Below are 20,367 nucleotides of genomic sequence, written 5' to 3'. Positions count from 1 at the left end.
GCTTCCTGTTTGCTTCACACACATAGAAGATAATGGAAGAGAGGAGGCTGCTGGGAACTTCCTGAGCTGGCTGGAGGCTCATTAGCATATGAATAAAAACGGACTTATTCAGACACCACTTAAGCAATCTACATACTAAAGGTAAGTGTGGAATAGACTTTCTAAAGCCTATGCAAGCATGTGATTAGATAAAAATGACTTTTCCAAGTGATAGAGCCCCTTTAAAGTCAAATTTCAGCAAAAATATAGAGTTATATAATGCTGAAGGGTTTACAAACTTTAAAACACCACTGTGCATGAAAGAAGCCTGGAGTGTGACAGACAATGAGGTGAAGGGTGCAGGGATGAAAAATGTGTTTTTTGGAGTGATTCTTTTATTACAAAAAAAATAAAAAGTAAATCGAATATAATTTATACATCAGCACATATAATATGCATGGCATTACCTTCTGGCCACATTGGAAAAAAATCCAGAACACAGGCAACGTGTAAGCAACTCATCCTTGGGAACATCACTGGTTTCCACTGGGAAATTCTTGAGCTAAATACACAGAGGTATTAGATTTCAACACACATAGAAGTTGTAATAGATCACAAATGTTATAAAAAAAAAAAAAAAAAAAGCATTTGATAGTGAAGCGTGAATTGGATTAAATATGGTACACAACATTTTAAAATTCTGAATCGTTAAGTTGAGTGTTACCCCCCTTCTGTCACAGACATTTTTCAATTTTCGTGTTTGACTCTGTTTACAGAGCCATATGAGCATATGAGGGCTTAATATTTGCGGGATGAATTATAAAGGTAACTTTAATTATTTTTTTCGTTCACCGTATGGTAAAAATACTTTTTTACATTTGTAGACCGGGCACTTTCGGACACAAGGATGCCTAAATCTGTTTTACTTTTTTTTTTTTTTTTTTTTTTTTTTTTTTTTACTTCTTTTAAATGTACTTTTTATATGTTCTAGGGAATGGAGGGCGATTTGAATTTTTATTCTAATATTTATTTTTTTTATTATTGACCACATTGATGTCAGCGGCCAATGCGGACACTATATTTATCTACTCAGCCATGCTATTGCTCTACTATATATAGCTGACAATGACATTTTTCATCAGACCCCTGATGATATAATTTTAAGGAAATGCATAGTGTTTTAACAGTGCTGGTCATCCATCCTGCCGATTTAGTCTTCTTGAGACTTTCCCCATTGGCGTGGCATTAAGTTAGTAGCCTTTAGCTGTATACCTCTGTGGTTTTGAGACAACTGGTAACACAGTGGACTTGGGATGGAGGAATAGCACTGTTTCCAGTTTTGTGTTTGGTCAGGGAGATTTCCTGGCCCTTGATGAGTGAGTGAGCTGCAATCTTTGGCTACTCTTGCTATTTTTTTTGCACATACATATTGGCAGGATATATACGTTGGGACTTATGTCCTTTTCATCGTTTTCAAATAAAGGCTAAGTTTTGTTGTTATTATTATTATAAGATTTTTGGCTTCTTAAACCTCTTCAGTGAATTTTGTCCAATAAGTACCACTTGATCTGTATACTGTGAATTGCTCTCTCCCAAACTTCCTTTGAAATCATGCTGACATTTGTAGCCAGCCTGTAGTTGCAAGAGAGCTGCAGGGAGGCAGGAAGAACTGTCTGCTTGCTGTTTGTCTGCAAGATTTCTGCAACCAAGAGATGATGCTTTTTTTCCCTTAGTTTTCAGGTTTTAGTGTCCCTAATATACATGGCAGGTGAAGTAGTAAAAGTAGTAATATGTATATCATGCTGCGTGTACAATGCATGGAGATAATGGTGAAGATGAAACAATCCTGTCTAAACTTAGAAGAGACGGTGAGAAATTTGTCACAGTGGCAAATGTTGTGTAATAGATTTGGTAACTCTTGCTAAACATGTTAGACAGTTTTTTTTTATCTGTACGTCCTAAAGTATCCTCATAAAAATCTGCTATGCTTATTGGTCCATGAATGTATAACATGAGCATGACCATCCGGTGGAGGATGGAGATTCCTGGACTAATTACAGAAAGTAAAGTACAAACCTGTTTTAGCTTATTTGTAATATCTCTAAGCTGCTTTTCCACACTGAAAGCAGATTTTACAGCTCTCCAGTGAACTGCATTTTTGTGACACCAGGAAGCAGGATGGTCACTATGAAAGAAACATAAAAAGTTAGCAATTTTTTTTTCAATATTTATATTATAACATTATCGTGTAATTAGTAATGTTAAGCAATTAAAATATTTTATTAAATCAAACTAAAAATATTTGTACAAATTAAAGGGGTTGACTACTTTCAGATCAATATTGAGAGATAAATGTTACTGTTTGTATAATAAAAAATTGTACAATTTTCCAAAATACCTTCTGTATCAATTCCTCACAGTTTTCTAGATCTCTGCTTGTTGTCATACATTCTGCTTACTTCTAGTGGATAAAATACTGTCCATGATCATGTGATTTACAGTCCATGGTCATGTGATGGGCATACAGGTGCACAGCTTATTACCAGGCAGATGTCTGATTACTGTGCTGTGACTATAACGAACTGTGCACCTTTGTACTCATCACATGACCATGGAAAGTAAATCACAGGGACTCCATGCAGAACCTGCAGACATGGGATAATAAAAAAAAAAAAACAAGCATTCCACAGCCCACGTTTCATGCACTCATGTGGATCAGAAATAGGCGATATCATGTAGTGCACAGATAAACAACCTTCCAGTCCAGGCAACCAACGATAAATCCAAAATCAGTAAAAATCCAGCACTGCGGTTTCCAGATTTTATAAAACCTAACCTTTAATTGAAGAAATAAGTCCATAAAAGCACAACATAACCAGCATAGGAAGTGAAAACAAACTCACAACATGATCTGCTGATAGACTGACCTACATGGTGCATCGGTTGCATGTGCGTTTCAGGGCGTTAGCCCCTTAATCATGGCACGGGATTAACCTGTTGAGTCCCTTCAGGACCAGGGTGGGGCGGAGACAGGCATCCTGCTAGGAACGGAGAACAGGTTGGAATAAAAACCCTAGAAATGCTCTGAAGTGGGGATGGCAAATGACGCCCTGCTGCTGAAACACGGAGATGGTGTGAGGAACGGTGGCCGCTTCAGTGGTGGAAGAAGGCAGTGAACAGAAAAAAAAAATTCCATTTGGAAGGCGATGGATAGCCAGTTGACACCACCTCGAGGACACAGCCATCGTCAATTAAGGCAAACCAGATCTCCTGAAAGGAGAGCAGCTGTCTCTCCAAGAGCCCAGAGTAGGAAAAAAAAACCTCTTGCAGAGGATGACTAAAGCTGAAAGCCTTGGTGCAGGCAGCTGGAGGTAGGAAGCTGGTCACAGGACGTCTCTGGGAGAGGAGAGAAAGATTTTTTCCCCCTGTAGCATCAGAGATGCGCTTTTCTAGGCCTTTACTAAAGCCGGGCCTGTTCGACTGGAGAGAACGGAAGAACCAAGGCCACCTTCATGATGGCAGATTTAGTGTTCCATGAACGGATCCAAACAGTACGGCAGATAGCCACTGCATTGACTGCCATCTTGCAGAACAGCGAGCTGTTTCCAGGGAAGCGTTCTGGATTTAAGAGCCGAGCAGCTGGTTGTCCTGGAGGGGAGCCTCATTGGAGAAACCCTTCTAGACCTCCTTGGCCCGGGAAATGAAGGCCCCAAGGCCTAGCAGAATGGAAGGTCACAGGGAGGAGCCAACTGCTACAAAGGCAGCCTTGGCGAGAGAGTCCACCCTCCTGTCCAATGCATCGCAGACAGAAGCAGATTCCGCTGAAGGCAGAAAAGTAGTATGGGAGAGCAGTTATCACGGGGTCGACGCTGCAGGCTCTGACCACTTGGAGGTTACTGGTCTAGAGAGGAAATAGGACGTGTTACACTGTTATCAGAGGACTGCAACACTATTACCAGCAATTATTAGAGGATTGTATACATACATATATAAAGCATAGTGGCTTTATATATGTATTGTCAGGGTCTGGGGTTGCTACAAGTTGTGTTGCACACAAGTCCAGTTTCTTTGGTCCAAAACAAAGGTAGAATTTTATTTTCACTCAAAAATATAGTGCAGCAACAAAAGGAAACAATACAAAAATAAATCCCTGCCCGGCTAGGCTCTAACTAAACATAGAATAGGTTACCTCACCTAGAATAACAGAAATCCAAAAGCCAGTAAAATCATTCAGGACACAGCTCCAAAAATATGACCTCTCTGTTTGCTCTCCAGCCAAGCACTGCCAAAGTGTTGCTGCTGGAGCAACTTCTTAAGCCACCTTGACGAGGAGACTCTCTACAGCTGAATCACTGCCGGAACATCCCCAAAGTGTGGACTGGAGGGGGGTGGAATGACAGGTCCCACTACCAACCTACCTGCCATTCCTAAAAATCCAGCCCAGTAACCGGAACTTTGAAATAACCCTCAGCAGACAATAGTTATCTGCTGAGAAACGTTCTTTTTGGAGTTTTCTCATCTCACCCACCTTAGTAGTCGGGGTGAGATGTACACCCCTCCATTACCTGGCCGGCCATCGGCTTACAGTATGTATACAAACCTTTGTACATCCAAAGGTTTTAGACTGCCCTTCAGCTCTTAAGGACCAACTGTTCTCAACACATTCACAAAAGCACATATAGCACCACTGACTTCCACATAAATCCCTTCCCTCCATATCACATGACCCATATTAGGTGATAGAAGCATGCAGGTCCTTCAGTCTTAGTCTTACTAACATTCACATAGGTTTTCATAACAACCCAGCAATTTTTGTTTTATGCCAGGTTTCCATAATAAACTAGTGATATATTTACAAAATCAAATATGACACCACTTGTTTCCACATGAAGGGGCTTTCTCCATCTCACATCAGATGACCTGTATTAGCCAATAGAAGCTCACAGGTACTTTATTATTAGCCTCACTGAAGGACACACAGTTTTACACTAGGTTTCTCTAACAATGCAGCCATTTTAGAACATTTTGGCTTCATATCAGTAGATAGAATAATAATAGATAATTCTACTAATTCTGCATATAAAATGCTCAAAACAAAAAGGGGACACAATGTAAAAAAAAAATGGCATAAAAACAGTGCTTTATGTATCACAGAAAAAAAGACGTACCCTCCATTTAAATAAATGACCAAAAAAAATTATACTTCAAAACAACATCTACCAAATTACACCGAAATTGGTTTCTAATTACGAACTAGCTAACAAAAAAAGATAATCCTTTACCAATGTCCTCTGTGTCCATTTTCTTAAAGGGGTTATCCAGAATTATGATACTACACTTCACTCTCCCCTTTTTGAGGAAGTGGCATGACTGGTCACATAACCATGCTGCAACTCAGACCCATTCAGAGGACGGCATGATGTCAATTCTTCAGAGAATGAACTGGAGTTCAGTATCATAGTCTAGTAGCCATTTATTAATTTACTTGTTTCTACAGAAAAAATAGTCAGGACAGATGCTACAGCTACAGGAAATGAATCACATAGAGCAGAGTATATTTTGCAATAAAGATTGGTCTAAAGACACAGAAAAACTGAATTTTATCTTTTCTCTTACACTTACCTAGACTTGCTCTGTTCAAAAATGGAAAGAAGAGTGGCAAAATCATTGTCTCCTCCAGCCATTTCAGATAAGGTCTTGTGACTTTTTTCAAGTTCCTTTTGTTTCTGAGATACTCCTAGAAAACAAAAACAAAATTATTTTGCGTGTTTTTTTTTTTAGCTACTCTATTTATCAATAACTAGTCTTCTTTGTATACCTGCCTGCTGGTAAGCGCATCAGCCAATCATTGGCACTATATTCACATCTATGTTTGGCTATCCATTCTTTTGGTTCATTGGAGGACCAGGAGAATGGAAAACTAACTAAAACTCAAGATAATGTCGGTTTAGAAACTAGATTTCAAGATTATAAATTCAGTACACATGAAAGAAGTTTGGAGTGTGACAGAAAATCATGTGGTGGGTGCAGGGATTAAAAAAAAAAAAAAAGAAGAAGTTTTTGCTGGACTTTTTTTTTTTTTAAACGGACCTTTCACCACTTCCACCAAATTCAGGTTCTTAGCATCTGTTAACAGCCACCTCTACAGTGATTCCAGTGCAATTGAAAATTTGTTTCTAGCCTCCACAGTTCCCGAGAAACAGGAACAGTTCTCAATGCTCTATTTAAGCTCAGTAATGTCAGAAGGACAGTGTCAGGCAGGGATTGTGGCTCATAGCGGCAACCAGTGTCAGAGCTCAGAATCGCACCCCTTGTCTACAACTGCCTGTCACTGCCCTTCTGACAGTTCATAACCTAAAAACCAAATATAAAAGCATTGACTGCTCGGGAATGGTGGGGGCTAAAGAAAAAATTCCAACTACACTAGAATTAGTGTAATAATAGATGCTAAGAACTGAAGTTGGTGAAAGGTCCTCTTTAAGTCTTTGAAAACAGTTTTAAAAACAGGTAGGCCAAATATACCAAATTCGAGAGTCCTTAATAGCCTACAGGGATATATTGTCAAAGAATGATGTCTTTTATATGATCAAATGTCAACAAAACTAAAATAGCAACAGGACTCACTTATAAGATAGTAAAACAAATCTTCAAAAAGATTTTGCCTTCCAATCTAAGAACTATCCCTATAATTTCCTGCCATTCCTTCCTTAATGCTGTTTACTGTATTTGCTGCATACACATACCGGTATAAAGCTATTGTGACTTAACTCATTGCTTCCTATATCTGCTTCTGAAGAATACAGAAATGATTCTGGTACTAAATTAAGTGCATTAAAGTTCCCCATTTATACTCTCCAACTTTACATAGTAGCCTTAAGCCTTAACGATTCCTCTTAAATCTCCTTTAAAAGTAAAGCATCCTTTTGACAGAAAAATTCTACATAATAAGTTGATTAACATTGTAAATACTTTTCTTTACACCCACTAAACACTATATACAGCTTATCTCCACTCCACAGGTTGACATGTGGCCTAACAGTTTAACCTCAACCCTGTAATTATCACTCAGAGTACAAAATGACAAATATAAAATTTAGCAATTTAAAGCATACCTTAAAACTTTACATAAATGAATATAGTACATATAGCACATGTGAATAGAAGAAACTTCTTAATATACATCTTAATAAAGAAATAGGTTCCATTCTGCACTTATTATTGCCTGCACTTGTAGCTTCCTATCTTGAAGATAGAGTAGTGTTAAAAGATCTTCCTCATTTACAGTGCAGCAGAGTTCAGCAGCTGCAATCATCTATGTATTTTCCAGCAGTCAACTCCTTCCTTCTCCATAGACTTCTATGTAAAAAGTAGCTCGGTCTGATGGAGTGGAGAAGGAAACATTTCTTTAATAAGATATACTACAAAGTTTTATATTTACCTGCATTACTAATTTATGAAAAGGTGTTTTCTAACTGAAGGTACACTTTAACTAAACATCATACACACACACACACACACACACACACACACACACACACACACACACACACACACATTATATAATAGTGGGGGTTTAGCTCAGTAATAGAGTGCGGGTTTGGTAGACAGAAACACAGTCTCAGGCTTCTTAACAAAAAATGGCTTCTATTTATTTCATGCAGGGCAAATAGTGGACAAACTTAAGCAGCGTCTTTTACCAGGTTGGCAATAAACAATCATGTAACAAACATACAATCCTTACTTCAGACAAAAAGTCTAAAATAAATCAGTTGGTCTCGCCAGCTTGGTTGGGACACAGTAGCAGACTCTGTCCAGTGCTTGCTGAGACTGGGAAAACAAAGCGAGTATAGCATCTTCATCCATTCTCTTACCCCCAGAGACATACAAACCATACCCTTGCTTTGTTCACTATCTGAAATTAGGGCAGGTAATAAGGAAAACCCTCGACAGAGTATGGGAGTGACCTGCAGCAACTCCAAAATCTAGGACCCACATTCCAGCCGCTTATTTTACTGAAACCAGCAACCTCAGTGACAGATACCTGCCACCTACAAGTTTACCACCAGCCTGTTTATAACAGAGTAGTAACATAGAAATAGTATTTTGTAAAAGTAGAGTTTCTTTTAAATGACTACAGGGAAAAATAGAAGCAGTTTCTGCTGAGAAATGTCACACCGGCAAAATTCTGCAATATTTGCAAAGTCTGAGAGCAAGATTATGCGGTACATCTAACCTACATAGGTATGGGTCAATAGTGCAAAACCAGGTAACAAATATGTTCTCAGTGTAATGTATTGCAAAGCTACTGTCAGAGGTATAAAAGGTACATTTTAACTTGGGTCTAACTAATGAGAAAAAAAATTAACTGTTGTTATTATATCACTTGCTTAACAGATAGTTGTAATGTCATACAGAACAAAATTCAAAGGTCTTCATTGTATACAATGAACCTTTAGCCCATGTAGCGTCACAAAGCAAAAAAGCATTGCTAGAAAAACCGTGGTGGCAACGCATCATGTTTTTTCTCCCACAGTGCTTTTCACAGAGTTTTCCTCTGCAGACTTTAAGCTTCAATTATACCTATAGGGAAACTGCTGGAGTTTCTGAAGGTATAAATGACATGCTGCAATATCCAAAACTTCAATGGTATTGGAAATTGTAGCATATCTGCTGTATGTATTTCTCCACAAGGTAGGGATGGGATTCACTAGTGACTGTAGAACACTGGGTTTTTTTCCACGGTGTTTATGTCACATGGGGCCCCATCCTTAAAGTCATCTTCCAGGTATATATAGATAAATCTGAAACATTATTAATAGAGATGAGCGAACACTAAAATGTTCGAGGTTCGAAATTCGATTCGAACAGCCGCTCAATGTTCGTGTGTTCGAATGGGTTTCGAACCCCATTATAGTCTATGGGGAACAGATACTCGTTAAGGGGGAAACCCAAATCCGTGTCTGGAGGGTCACCAAGTCCACTATGACACCCCAGGAAATGATGCCAACACCTCTGGAATGACACTGGGACAGCAGGGGAAGCATGTCTGGGGGCATCTAACACACCAAAGACCCTCTATTACCCCAACATCACAGCCTAACAACTACACACTTTACACACTCAATACCACCTCTCTGACAGTAGGAAAACACCTTGAAACATGTGTATTTGGCACTTGCAGTGAGGAGAGCTTGTCACCAGCAGTGAATTTGGCCCTTGTAGTAAGTTGAGGTTGGCACCAACATTTGTTTTGAAAATCAGGGTGGATTGAGCCTCTAACCAGCAGAGTTTGGGCAAATTCATGGTGGAGGGAGCCTCTAACCAGCCCAGTTTGGGCAAATTCATGGTGGAGGGAGCCTCTAAAAAACCCAGTTTGGACCAATTCATGGTGGAAGGAGCCTCTAACCAGCCCAGTTTGGGCAAATTCATGGTGGAGGGAGCCTCTAAACAGCCCAGTTTGGACCAATTCATGGTGGAGGGAGCCTCTAAAAAACCCAGTTTGGACCAATTCATGGTGGAGGGAGCCTCTAAACAGCCCAGTTTGGGCAAATTCATGGTGGAGGGAGCCTCTAAACAGCCCAGTTTGGACCAATTCATGGTGGAGGGAGCCTCTAAAAAACCCAGTTTGGACCAATTCATGGTGGAGGGAGCCTCTAAACAGCCCAGTTTGGGCAAATTCATGGTGGAGGGAGCCTCTAACCAGCCCAGTTTGGACCAATTAATGGTGGAGGGAGCCTCTAAACAGCCAAGTTTTGGGAAATTCATGGTGGAGGGAGCCTCTAACCAGCCCAGTTTGGACCAATTCATGGTGGAGGGAGCCTCTAACCAGCCCAGTTTGGGCAAATTCATGGTGGAGGGAGCCTCTAAACAGCCCAGTTTGGACCAATTAATGGTGGAGGGAGCCTCTAACCAGCCCAGTTTGGACCAATTCATGGTGGAGGGAGCCTCTAACCAGCCCAGTTTGGGCAAATTCATGGTGGAGGGAGCATCTAAAAAACCCAGCTTGGACCAATTCATGGTGGAGGGAGCCTCTAACCAGCCCAGTTTGGGCAAATTCATGGTGGAGGGAGCATCTAAACAGCCCAGTTTGGGCAAATTCATGGTGGAGGGAGCCTCTAAACAGCCCAGTTTGGACCAATTCATGGTGGAGGGAGCCTCTAAAAAACCCAGTTTGGACCAATTCATGGTGGAGGGAGCCTCTAAACAGCCCAGTTTGGGCAAATTCATGGTGGAGGGAGCCTCTAACCAGCCCAGTTTGGACCAATTAATGGTGGAGGGAGCCTCTAAACAGCCCAGTTTGGACCAATTCATGGTGGAGGGAGCCTCTAACCAGCCCAGTTTGGACCAATTAATGGTGGAGGGAGCCTCTAACCAGCCCAGTTTGGGCAAATTCATGGTGGAGGGAGCCTCTAAAAAACCCAGCTTGGACCAATTCATGGTGGAGGGAGCCTCTAACCAGCCCAGTTTGGGCAAATTCATGGTGGAGGGAGCCTCTAAACAGCCCAGTTTGGGCAAATTCATGGTGGAGGGAGCCTCTAAACAGCCCAGTTTGGACCAATTCATGGTGGAGGGAGCCTCTAAAAAACCCAGTTTGGACCAATTCATGGTGGAGGGAGCCTCTAAACAGCCCAGTTTGGGCAAATTCATGGTGGAGGGAGCCTCTAAACAGCCAAGTTTTGGGAAATTCATGGTGGAGGGAGCCTCTAACCAGCCCAGTTTGGACCAATTCATGGTGGAGGGAGCCTCTAACCAGCCCAGTTTGGGCAAATTCATGGTGGAGGGAGCCTCTAAACAGCCCAGTTTGGACCAATTAATGGTGGAGGGAGCCTCTAACCAGCCCAGTTTGGACCAATTCATGGTGGAGGGAGCCTCTAACCAGCCCAGTTTGGGCAAATTCATGGTGGAGGGAGCCTCTAAAAAACCCAGCTTGGACCAATTCATGGTGGAGGGAGCCTCTAACCAGCCCAGTTTGGGCAAATTCATGGTGGAGGGAGCCTCTAAACAGCCCAGTTTGGGCAAATTCATGGTGGAGGGAGCCTCTAAACAGCCCAGTTTGGACCAATTCATGGTGGAGGGAGCCTCTAAAAAACCCAGTTTGGACCAATTCATGGTGGAGGGAGCCTCTAAACAGCCCAGTTTGGGCAAATTCATGGTGGAGGGAGCCTCTAACCAGCCCAGTTTGGACCAATTAATGGTGGAGGGAGCCTCTAAACAGCCAAGTTTTGGGAAATTCATGGTGGAGGGAGCCCCTAAAAACCCCAGTTTGGACCAATTCATGGTGGAGGGAGCCTCTAAACAGCCCAGTTTGGGCAAATTCATGGTGGAGGGAGCCTCTAACCAGCCCAGTTTGGACCAATTAATGGTGGAGGGAGCCTCTAAACAGCCCAGTTTGGACCAATTAATGGTGGAGGGAGCCTCTAACCAGCCCAGTTTGGACCAATTCATGGTGGAGGGAGCCTCTAACCAGCCCAGTTTGGGCAAATTCATGGTGGAGGGAGCCTCTAAAAAACCCAGCTTGGACCAATTCATGGTGGAGGGAGCCTCTAACCAGCCCAGTTTGGGCAAATTCATGGTGGAGGGAGCCTCTAAACAGCCCAGTTTGGGCAAATTCATGGTGGAGGGAGCCTCTAAACAGCCCAGTTTGGACCAATTCATGGTGGAGGGAGCCTCTAAAAAACCCAGTTTGGACCAATTCATGGTGGAGGGAGCCTCTAAACAGCCCAGTTTGGGCAAATTCATGGTGGAGGGAGCCTCTAACCAGCCCAGTTTGGACCAATTAATGGTGGAGGGAGCCTCTAAACAGCCAAGTTTTGGGAAATTCATGGTGGAGGGAGCCCCTAAAAACCCCAGTTTGGACCAATTCATGGTGGAGGGAGCCTCTAAACAGCCCAGTTTGGGCAAATTCATGGTGGAGGGAGCCTCTAAAAAACCCACTTTGGACCAATTCATGGTGGAGGGAGCCTCTAACCAGCCCAGTTTGGACCAATTAATGGTGGAGGGAGCCTCTAAACAGCCAAGTTTGGACCAATTCATGGTGGAGGGAGCCTCTAAAAAACCCAGTTTGGACCAATTCATGGTGGAGGGAGCCTCTAAACAGCCCAGTTTGGGCAAATTCATGGTGGAGGGAGCCTCTAACCAGCCCAGTTTGGACCAATTAATGGTGGAGGGAGACTCTAAACAGCCAAGTTTTGGGAAATTCATGGTGGAGGGAGCCCCTAAAAACCCCAGTTTGGACCAATTCATGGTGGAGGGAGCCTCTAAACAGCCCAGTTTGGGCAAATTCATGGTGGAGGGAGCCTCTAAAAAACCCAGTTTGGACCAATTCATGGTGGAGGGAGCCTCTAACCAGCCCAGTTTGGACCAATTAATGGTGGAGGGAGCCTCTAAACAGCCAAGTTTGGACCAATTCATGGTGGAGGGAGCCTCTAAACAGCCCAGTTTGGGCAAATTCATGGTGGAGGGAGCCTCTAACCAGCCCAGTTTGGACCAATTCATGGTGGAGGGAGCCTCTAAAAAACCCAGTTTGGACCAATTCATGGTGGAGGGAGCCTCTAAACAGCACAGTTTGGGCAAATTCGTGGTGGAGGGAGCCTCTAACCAGCCCAGTTTGGACCAATTAATGGTGGAGGGAGCCTCTAAACAGCCCAGTTTGGACCAATTAATGGTGGAGGGAGCCTCTAACCAGCCCAGTTTGGACCAATTCATGGTGGAGGGAGCCTCTAACCAGCCCAGTTTGGGCAAATTCATGGTGGAGGGAGCCTCTAAAAAACCCAGCTTGGACCAATTCATGGTGGAGGGAGCCTCTAACCAGCCCAGTTTGGGCAAATTCATGGTGGAGGGAGCCTCTAAACAGCCCAGTTTGGGCAAATTCATGGTGGAGGGAGCCTCTAAACAGCCCAGTTTGGACCAATTCATGGTGGAGGGAGCCTCTAAAAAACCCAGTTTGGACCAATTCATGGTGGAGGGAGCCTCTAAACAGCCCAGTTTGGGCAAATTCATGGTGGAGGGAGCCTCTAACCAGCCCAGTTTGGACCAATTAATGGTGGAGGGAGCCTCTAAACAGCCAAGTTTTGGGAAATTCATGGTGGAGGGAGCCCCTAAAAACCCCAGTTTGGACCAATTCATGGTGGAGGGAGCCGCTAAACAGCCCAGTTTGGGCAAATTCATGGTGGAGGGAGCCTCTAAAAAACCCACTTTGGACCAATTCATGGTGGAGGGAGCCTCTAACCAGCCCAGTTTGGACCAATTAATGGTGGAGGGAGCCTCTAAACAGCCAAGTTTGGACCAATTCATGGTGGAGGGAGCCTCTAAAAAACCCAGTTTGGACCAATTCATGGTGGAGGGAGCCTCTAAACAGCCCAGTTTGGGCAAATTCATGGTGGAGGGAGCCTCTAACCAGCCCAGTTTGGACCAATTAATGGTGGAGGGAGCCTCTAAACAGCCCAGTTTGGACCAATTAATGGTGGAGGGAGCCTCTAACCAGCCCAGTTTGGACCAATTCATGGTGGAGGGAGCCTCTAACCAGCCCAGTTTGGGCAAATTCATGGTGGAGGGAGCCTCTAAAAATCCCAGCTTGGACCAATTCATGGTGGAGGGAGCCTCTAACCAGCCCAGTTTGGGCAAATTCATGGTGGAGGGAGCCTCTAAACAGCCCAGTTTGGGCAAATTCATGGTGGAGGGAGCCTCTAAACAGCCCAGTTTGGACCAATTCATGGTGGAGGGAGCCTCTAAAAAACCCAGTTTGGACCAATTCATGGTGGAGGGAGCCTCTAAACAGCCCAGTTTGGGCAAATTCATGGTGGAGGGAGCCTCTAACCAGCCCAGTTTGGACCAATTAATGGTGGAGGGAGCCTCTAAACAGCCAAGTTTTGGGAAATTCATGGTGGAGGGAGCCCCTAAAAACCCCAGTTTGGACCAATTCATGGTGGAGGGAGCCTCTAAACAGCCCAGTTTGGGCAAATTCATGGTGGAGGGAGCCTCTAAAAAACCCAGTTTGGACCAATTCATGGTGGAGGGAGCCTCTAACCAGCCCAGTTTGGACCAATTAATGGTGGAGGGAGCCTCTAAACAGCCAAGTTTGGACCAATTCATGGTGGAGGGAGCCTCTAAAAAACCCAGTTTGGACCAATTCATGGTGGAGGGAGCCTCTAAACAGCCCAGTTTGGGCAAATTCATGGTGGAGGGAGCCTCTAACCAGCCCAGTTTGGACCAATTAATGGTGGAGGGAGCCTCTAAACAGCCAAGTTTTGGGAAATTCATGGTGGAGGGAGCCCCTAAAAACCCCAGTTTGGACCAATTCATGGTGGAGGGAGCCTCTAAACAGCCCAGTTTGGGCAAATTCATGGTGGAGGGAGCCTCTAAAAAACCCAGTTTGGACCAATTCATGGTGGAGGGAGCCTCTAACCAGCCCAGTTTGGACCAATTAATGGTGGAGGGAGCCTCTAAACAGCCAAGTTTGGACCAATTCATGGTGGAAGGAGCCTCTAAAAAACCCAGTTTGGACCAATTCATGGTGGAGGGAGCCTCTAAACAGCCCAGTTTGGGCAAATTCATGGTGGAGGGAGCCTCTAACCAGCCCAGTTTGGACCAATTAATGGTGGAGGGAGCCTCTAAACAGCCCAGTTTGGACCAATTCATGGTGGAGGGAGCCTCTAAAAAACCCAGTTTGGACCAATTCATGGTGGAGGGAGCCTCTAAACAGCCCAGTTTGGGCAAATTCATGGTGGAGGGAGCCTCTAAAAAACCCAGTTTGGACCAATTCATGGTGGAGGGAGCCTCTAACCAGCCCAGTTTGGACCAATTAATGGTGGAGGGAGCCTCTAAACAGCCAAGTTTGGACCAATTCATGGTGGAGGGAGCCTCTAAAATACCCAGTTTGGACCAATTCATGGAGGAGGGAGCCTCTAAACAGCCCAGTTTGGGCAAATTCATGGTGGAGGGAGCCTCTAAAAAACCCAGTTTGGACCAATTCATGGTGGAGGGAGCCTCTAACCAGCCCAGTTTGGACCAATTAATGGTGGAGGGAGCCTCTAAAAACCCCAGTTTGGACCAATTCATGGTGGAGGGAGCCTCTAACCAGCCCAGTTTGGGCAAATTCATGGTGGAGGGAGCCTCTAACCAGCCCAGTTTGGACCAATTAATGGTGGAGGGAGCCTCTAAACAGCCAAGTTTTGGGAAATTCATGGTGGAGGGAGCCCCTAAAAACCCCAGTTTGGGCAAATTCATGGTGGAGGGAGCCTCTAAACAGCCCAATTTGGACCAATTCATGGTGGAGGGAGCCTCTAAAAAACCCAGTTTGGACCAATTCATGGTGGAGGGAGCCTCTAACCAGCCCAGTTTGGGCAAATTCATGGTGGAGGGAGCCTCTAAACAGCCCAGTTTGGGCAAATTCATGGTGGAGGGAGCCTCTAACCAGCCCAGTTTGGGCAAATTCATGGTGGAGGGAGCCTCTAAAAAAAACCCAGTTTGGACCAATTCATGGTGGAGGGAGCCTCTAACCAGCCCAGTTTGGACCAATTAATGGTGGAGGGAGCCTCTAAACAGCCAAGTTTTGGGAAATTCATGGTGGAGGGAGCCCCTAAAAACCCCAGTTTGGGCAAATTCATGGTGGAGGGAGCCTCTAAACAGCCCAATTTGGACCAATTCATGGTGGAGGGAGCCTCTAAAAAACCCAGTTTGGACCAATTCATGGTGGAGGGAGCCTCTAACCAGCCCAGTTTGGGCAAATTCATGGTGGAGGGAGCCTCTAAACAGCCCAGTTTGGGCAAATTCATGGTGGAGGGAGCCTCTAACCAGCCCAGTTTGGGCAAATTCATGGTGGAGGGAGCCTCTAAAAAACCCAGTTTGGACCAATTCATGGTGGAGGGAGCCTCTAACCAGCCCAGTTTGGGCAAATTCATGGTGGAGGGAGCCTCTAAACAGCCCAGTTTGGGCAAATTCATGGTGGAGGGAGCCTCTAAACAGCCCAGTTTGGACCAATTCATGGTGGAGGGAGCCTCTAAAAAACCCAGTTTGGACCAATTCATGGTGGAGGGAGCCTCTAACCAGCCCAGTTTGGGCAAATTCATGGTGGAGGGAGCCTCTAAACAGCCCAGTTTGGGCAAATTCATGGTGGAGGGAGCCTCTAACCAGCCCAGTTTGGGCAAATTCATGGTGGAGGGAGCCTCTAAAAAAACCCAGTTTGGACCAATTCATGGTGGAGGGAGCCTCTAACCAGCCCAGTTTGGACCAATTAATGGTGGAGGGAGCCTCTAAACAGCCAAGTTTGGACCAATTCATGGTGGAGGGAGCCTCTAAAAAACCCAGTTTGGACCAATTCATGGTGGAGGGAGCCTCTAACCAGCCCAGTTTGGACCAATTAATGGTGGAGGGAGCCGCTAAACAGCCCAGTTTGGACCAATTCATGGTGGAGGGAGCCTCTAACCAGCAGAGTTGCTGGAAATCAGGGTGGAGGGAGCCTCTAACCAGCAGAGTTGGGGGAAATCAGGGTGGAGGGAGCCTAGTATTAGCAGAATTGTGCAACGCTTATGGTGGATGAGTATGAGGATGCGGAGGAATTGGAGAGGTTGAGTACAGACATGGAGTTTCATGTTGGGGTGCTTTACACAGGTGGGCACAAAAATGACGGCTCTACCCAGTGGTGGTTCATTTTTATCAAAGTGAGCCGGTCGGCACTCTCAGCTGACAGACGGGTGCGCTTGTCAGTGATGATGCCACCGGCTGCACTGAACACCCTCTCAGATAGGACGCTGGCGGCAGGACAGGACAGCACCTCCAAGGCATATAGGGCAAGTTCAAGCCACAGGTCCAACTTCGACACCCAATACGTGTAGGGCGCAGAGGGGTCGGAGAGGACAGGGCTGTGGTCGGAAAGGTATTCCCGCAACATGCGCCTATACTTCTCACGCCTGGTGACACTAGGACCCTCCGTGGCGGCACTTTGGCGAGGGGGTGCCATCAAGGTGTCCCAGACCTTAGACAGTGTGCCCCTCGTTTGTGTGGACCGGTGAGAACTTGGTTGCCTACTGGAGGAACTGCCCTCCATGCCGCCAACGTCACATGCTGGAAACATCTCCATCATATTCTGCACCAATTGCCTGTGGCAAGCATTGATGCGATTGGCCCTCCCCTCTACCGGAATAAAAGACGAGATGTTGTTTTTATACCGGGGGTCAAGGATAGCAAAGATCCAGTACTGGTTGTCCTCCATGATTTTGACAATACGCTTGTCGGTTGTAAAGCACCCCAACATGAACTCAGCCATGTCTGCCACAGTGTTAGTTGGCATGACTCCTCTGGCCCCACCGGAAAGTTCAATCTCCATTTCCTCCTCATCCTCCATGTCTACCCATCCGCGCTGCAACAATGGGACGATTCGAAGTTGCCCGGAAGCCTCCTGTATCACCATCACATCATCGGACAACTCTTCTTCCTCCTCCTCCTCCTCTTCCTCCTCCATTAAACGCAGTGAAGCGGACAGATGTGTGGACCTACTCTCCAGCTGTGACGGATCGGATGCTATCCCTAACTCCTCTGTGTGATCTGAGTTATCCCTGATGTCAATCAGGGATTCTCTCAGAACACACAAGAGCGGGATTGTAAGGCTCACCATCGCATCCTCAGAGCTCACCCTCCTTGTGGACTCCTCAAAGACCCGTAGGATGTCACAAAGGTCTCTCATCCATGGCCACTCATGGATGTGAAACTGAGGCAGCTGACTTTGTGGCACCCTAGGGTTTTGTAGCTGGTATTCCATCAAAGGTCTCTGCTGCTCAACCACTCTATTCAACATCTGAAACGTTGAGTTCCAGCGTGTGGGGACATCGCACAAAAGCCGGTGTTGTGGCACATGCAGGCGTTGCTGGAGAGATTTTAAGCTAGCAGCGGCTACTGTCGACTTGCGAAAGTGGGCGCACATGCGCCGCACTTTCACCAGTAGCTCTGGAACATTGGGGTAGCTCTTTAGGAAACGTTGCACCACTAGGTTGAAGACGTGGGCCAGGCATGGAACATGTTGGAGTCCGGCAAGCTCCAGAGCTGCTACCAGGTTCCGGCCGTTATCACAAACGACCATGCCTGGGCCCAGGTGCAGCGGCTCAAACCATATTGCCGTCTCATCGAGGAGGGCATCCCTCACCTCGGAGGCAGTGTGCTGTCTGTCCCCCAAGCTGATCAGCTTCAGCACAGCCTGCTGACGTCTACCAACGCCAGTGCTGCAACGTTTCCAACTCGTAGCTGGGGTCAATCTAACAGCGGAGGAGGAGGCGGTGGCGGAGGAGGAGGCGGTGGCGGAGGAGGAGGCGGTAGAGGAGGAGGAGGAGGGGGGTGTTCTTCTCGTGTCCCTGCCAGGAATGTTAGGCGGGGAGACGAGGTACACCGGGCCAGTTTGGGAAGCAGTCCCAGCCTCAACTACATTCACCCAGTGTGCCGTCAGTGAAATGTAGCGTCCCTGTCCGCATGCACTTGTCCACGCGTCGGTGGTCAAGTGGACCTTTGTGCAAAGCGCGGAACTAAGGGCCCGCCTGATGTTGAGTGACACGTGCTGGTGCAAGGCGGGGACGGCACACCGGGAGAAGTAGTGACGGCTAGGGACGGCATAGCGAGGTGCCGCAGTTGCCATCAGGTCCAGGAAGGCGGGAGTTTCAACAAGCCGGAACGCCAACATCTCCTGGGCCAGCAGTTTAGCGATGTTGGCGTTCAAGGCTTGCGCGTGTGGGTGGTTAGCAGTGTATTTCTGCCGCCGCTCCAATGTCTGAGAGATGGTGGGTTGTTGTAAAGAAACGCCTGATGGTGCCTTTGATGGTGCAGGAGAAGGAGATAAGACAGGACCAGGGGAGGATGAGGTAGAAGTCAACAAAGTGGCGGAGGCAGATGAAGTGGTGTCCTGGCTCGTCCTCTGGAGTGCATCGCCAGCACAGTCAGCAGTGGCAGTGGCAGAGGCAGAGGCAGTGGCAGAGGCAGTGGCAGTGGCGTGAACGGCAGGCGGCCTTTGTCCTGCCGTTGCTGCCTGCCACTGATTCCAGTGCTTGGATTCCAAATGACGGCGCATTGAAGTGGTGGACAGGTTGCTCTTCTCAGAGCCCCTAATCAATTTCGAGAGGCAAATTGTGCAGACAACACTATATCTGTCCTCGGCGCATTCCTTGAAAAAACTCCACACCTTCGAGAAACGTGCCCTCGAGGTGGGAGTTTTTCGGGGCTGGGTACGAACTGGAACATCTTGGGAGATTCCGGGTGTGGCCTGGCTTCGCCTAAGCTGCTGACCTCTGCCTCTGCCTCTAGCTACCCTTTTTGGTGCTGCACCTGCCTCAACATCCACACTACTTTCCCCGCTTGACATCCCCCCTGTCCAGGTCGGGTCAGTGTCCTCATCATCCACCACTTCCTCTTCCAACTCCTGTCTCATCTCCTCCTCCCGCACAATGCGCCGGTCAACTGGATGCCCTGACGGCAACTGCGTCACATCATCGTCGATGAGGGTGGGTTGCTGGTCATCCACCACCAAATCGAACGGAGATGGAGGAGACTCTAGTGTTTGAGCATCTGGACACAGATGCTCCTCTGTTAGGTTCGTGGAATCGTGACGTGGAGAGGCAGGTTGAGGGACAATGAAAGGAGCGGAGAACAGCTCTGGGGAGCAGGGACAGTTTGGGTTATTGTTCTGTAAAGCTTCGGAATTTTGGGAGGAAGGAAGACAAGACTGTTGGGTAATAGGAGGAGAGGAGGCAGAGTCTGACTGGCTGCTGGACAATGTGCTGTAAGCGTTCTCTGACAGCCATTGCAAGACCTGTTCCTGGTTCTCGGGCCTACTAAGGTTTGTACCCTGCAGTTTAGTTAATGTGGCAAGCAACCCTGGCACTGTGGAGTGGCGCAATGCTTGCTGCCCCACAGGAGTAGGCACGGGACGCCCTGTGGCTTCACTGCTACCTTGCTCCCCAGAACCATTCCCCCGACCTCGCCCACGGCCTCGTCCACGTCCCTTTCCGGGAGCCTTGCGCATTTTGAATTCCTAGTTAGAAATTGGCACTGTATACCAGTAGTAAAAATTGTGGGTGCACGTAACCCCAATATATTCTTTGAATTACCAGTCAGAAACTGGCACTATATGGCAGTAGCAAGAAATGAGGGTATTTGTATTCCCAATATATTCTTTGAATTCCCAGTCAGACAATGGCACTGTATACCAGTAGTAAAAATTGTGGGTGCACGTAACCCCAATATATTCTTTGAATTACCAGTCAGAAACTGGCACTATATGGCAGTAGCAAGAAATGAGGGTATTTGTATTCCCAATATATTCTTTGAATTCCCAGTCAGACAATGGCACTGTATACCAGTAGTAAAAATTGTGGGTGCACGTAACCCCAATATATTCTTTGAATTACCAGT

General features: G+C 46.2%; 1 protein-coding gene across 2 annotated transcripts in view; it reads right to left on the bottom strand.

Annotated features, from left to right (window-relative positions):
- Positions 1–20,367, bottom strand: part of DHX40 (DEAH-box helicase 40) — a 90,667-nt gene that overhangs the window by 10,316 nt on the left and 59,984 nt on the right. For both annotated transcript variants that reach the window (XM_075264766.1, XM_075264767.1), the window contains exons 13-15: positions 5,602–5,716; positions 2,056–2,164; positions 447–541 (exon numbers count right to left, since the gene is read on the bottom strand). In XM_075264766.1, coding sequence (XP_075120867.1) covers positions 447–541; positions 2,056–2,164; positions 5,602–5,716 — 319 coding nt within the window. The remainder of the gene's footprint in view (positions 1–446; positions 542–2,055; positions 2,165–5,601; positions 5,717–20,367) is intronic.

Source organism: Leptodactylus fuscus, chromosome 2 (assembly GCF_031893055.1).
Source record: "Leptodactylus fuscus isolate aLepFus1 chromosome 2, aLepFus1.hap2, whole genome shotgun sequence".
NCBI lineage: Eukaryota > Metazoa > Chordata > Amphibia > Anura > Leptodactylidae > Leptodactylus > Leptodactylus fuscus.
This window is presented reverse-complemented; position numbering and strand designations above follow the sequence as displayed.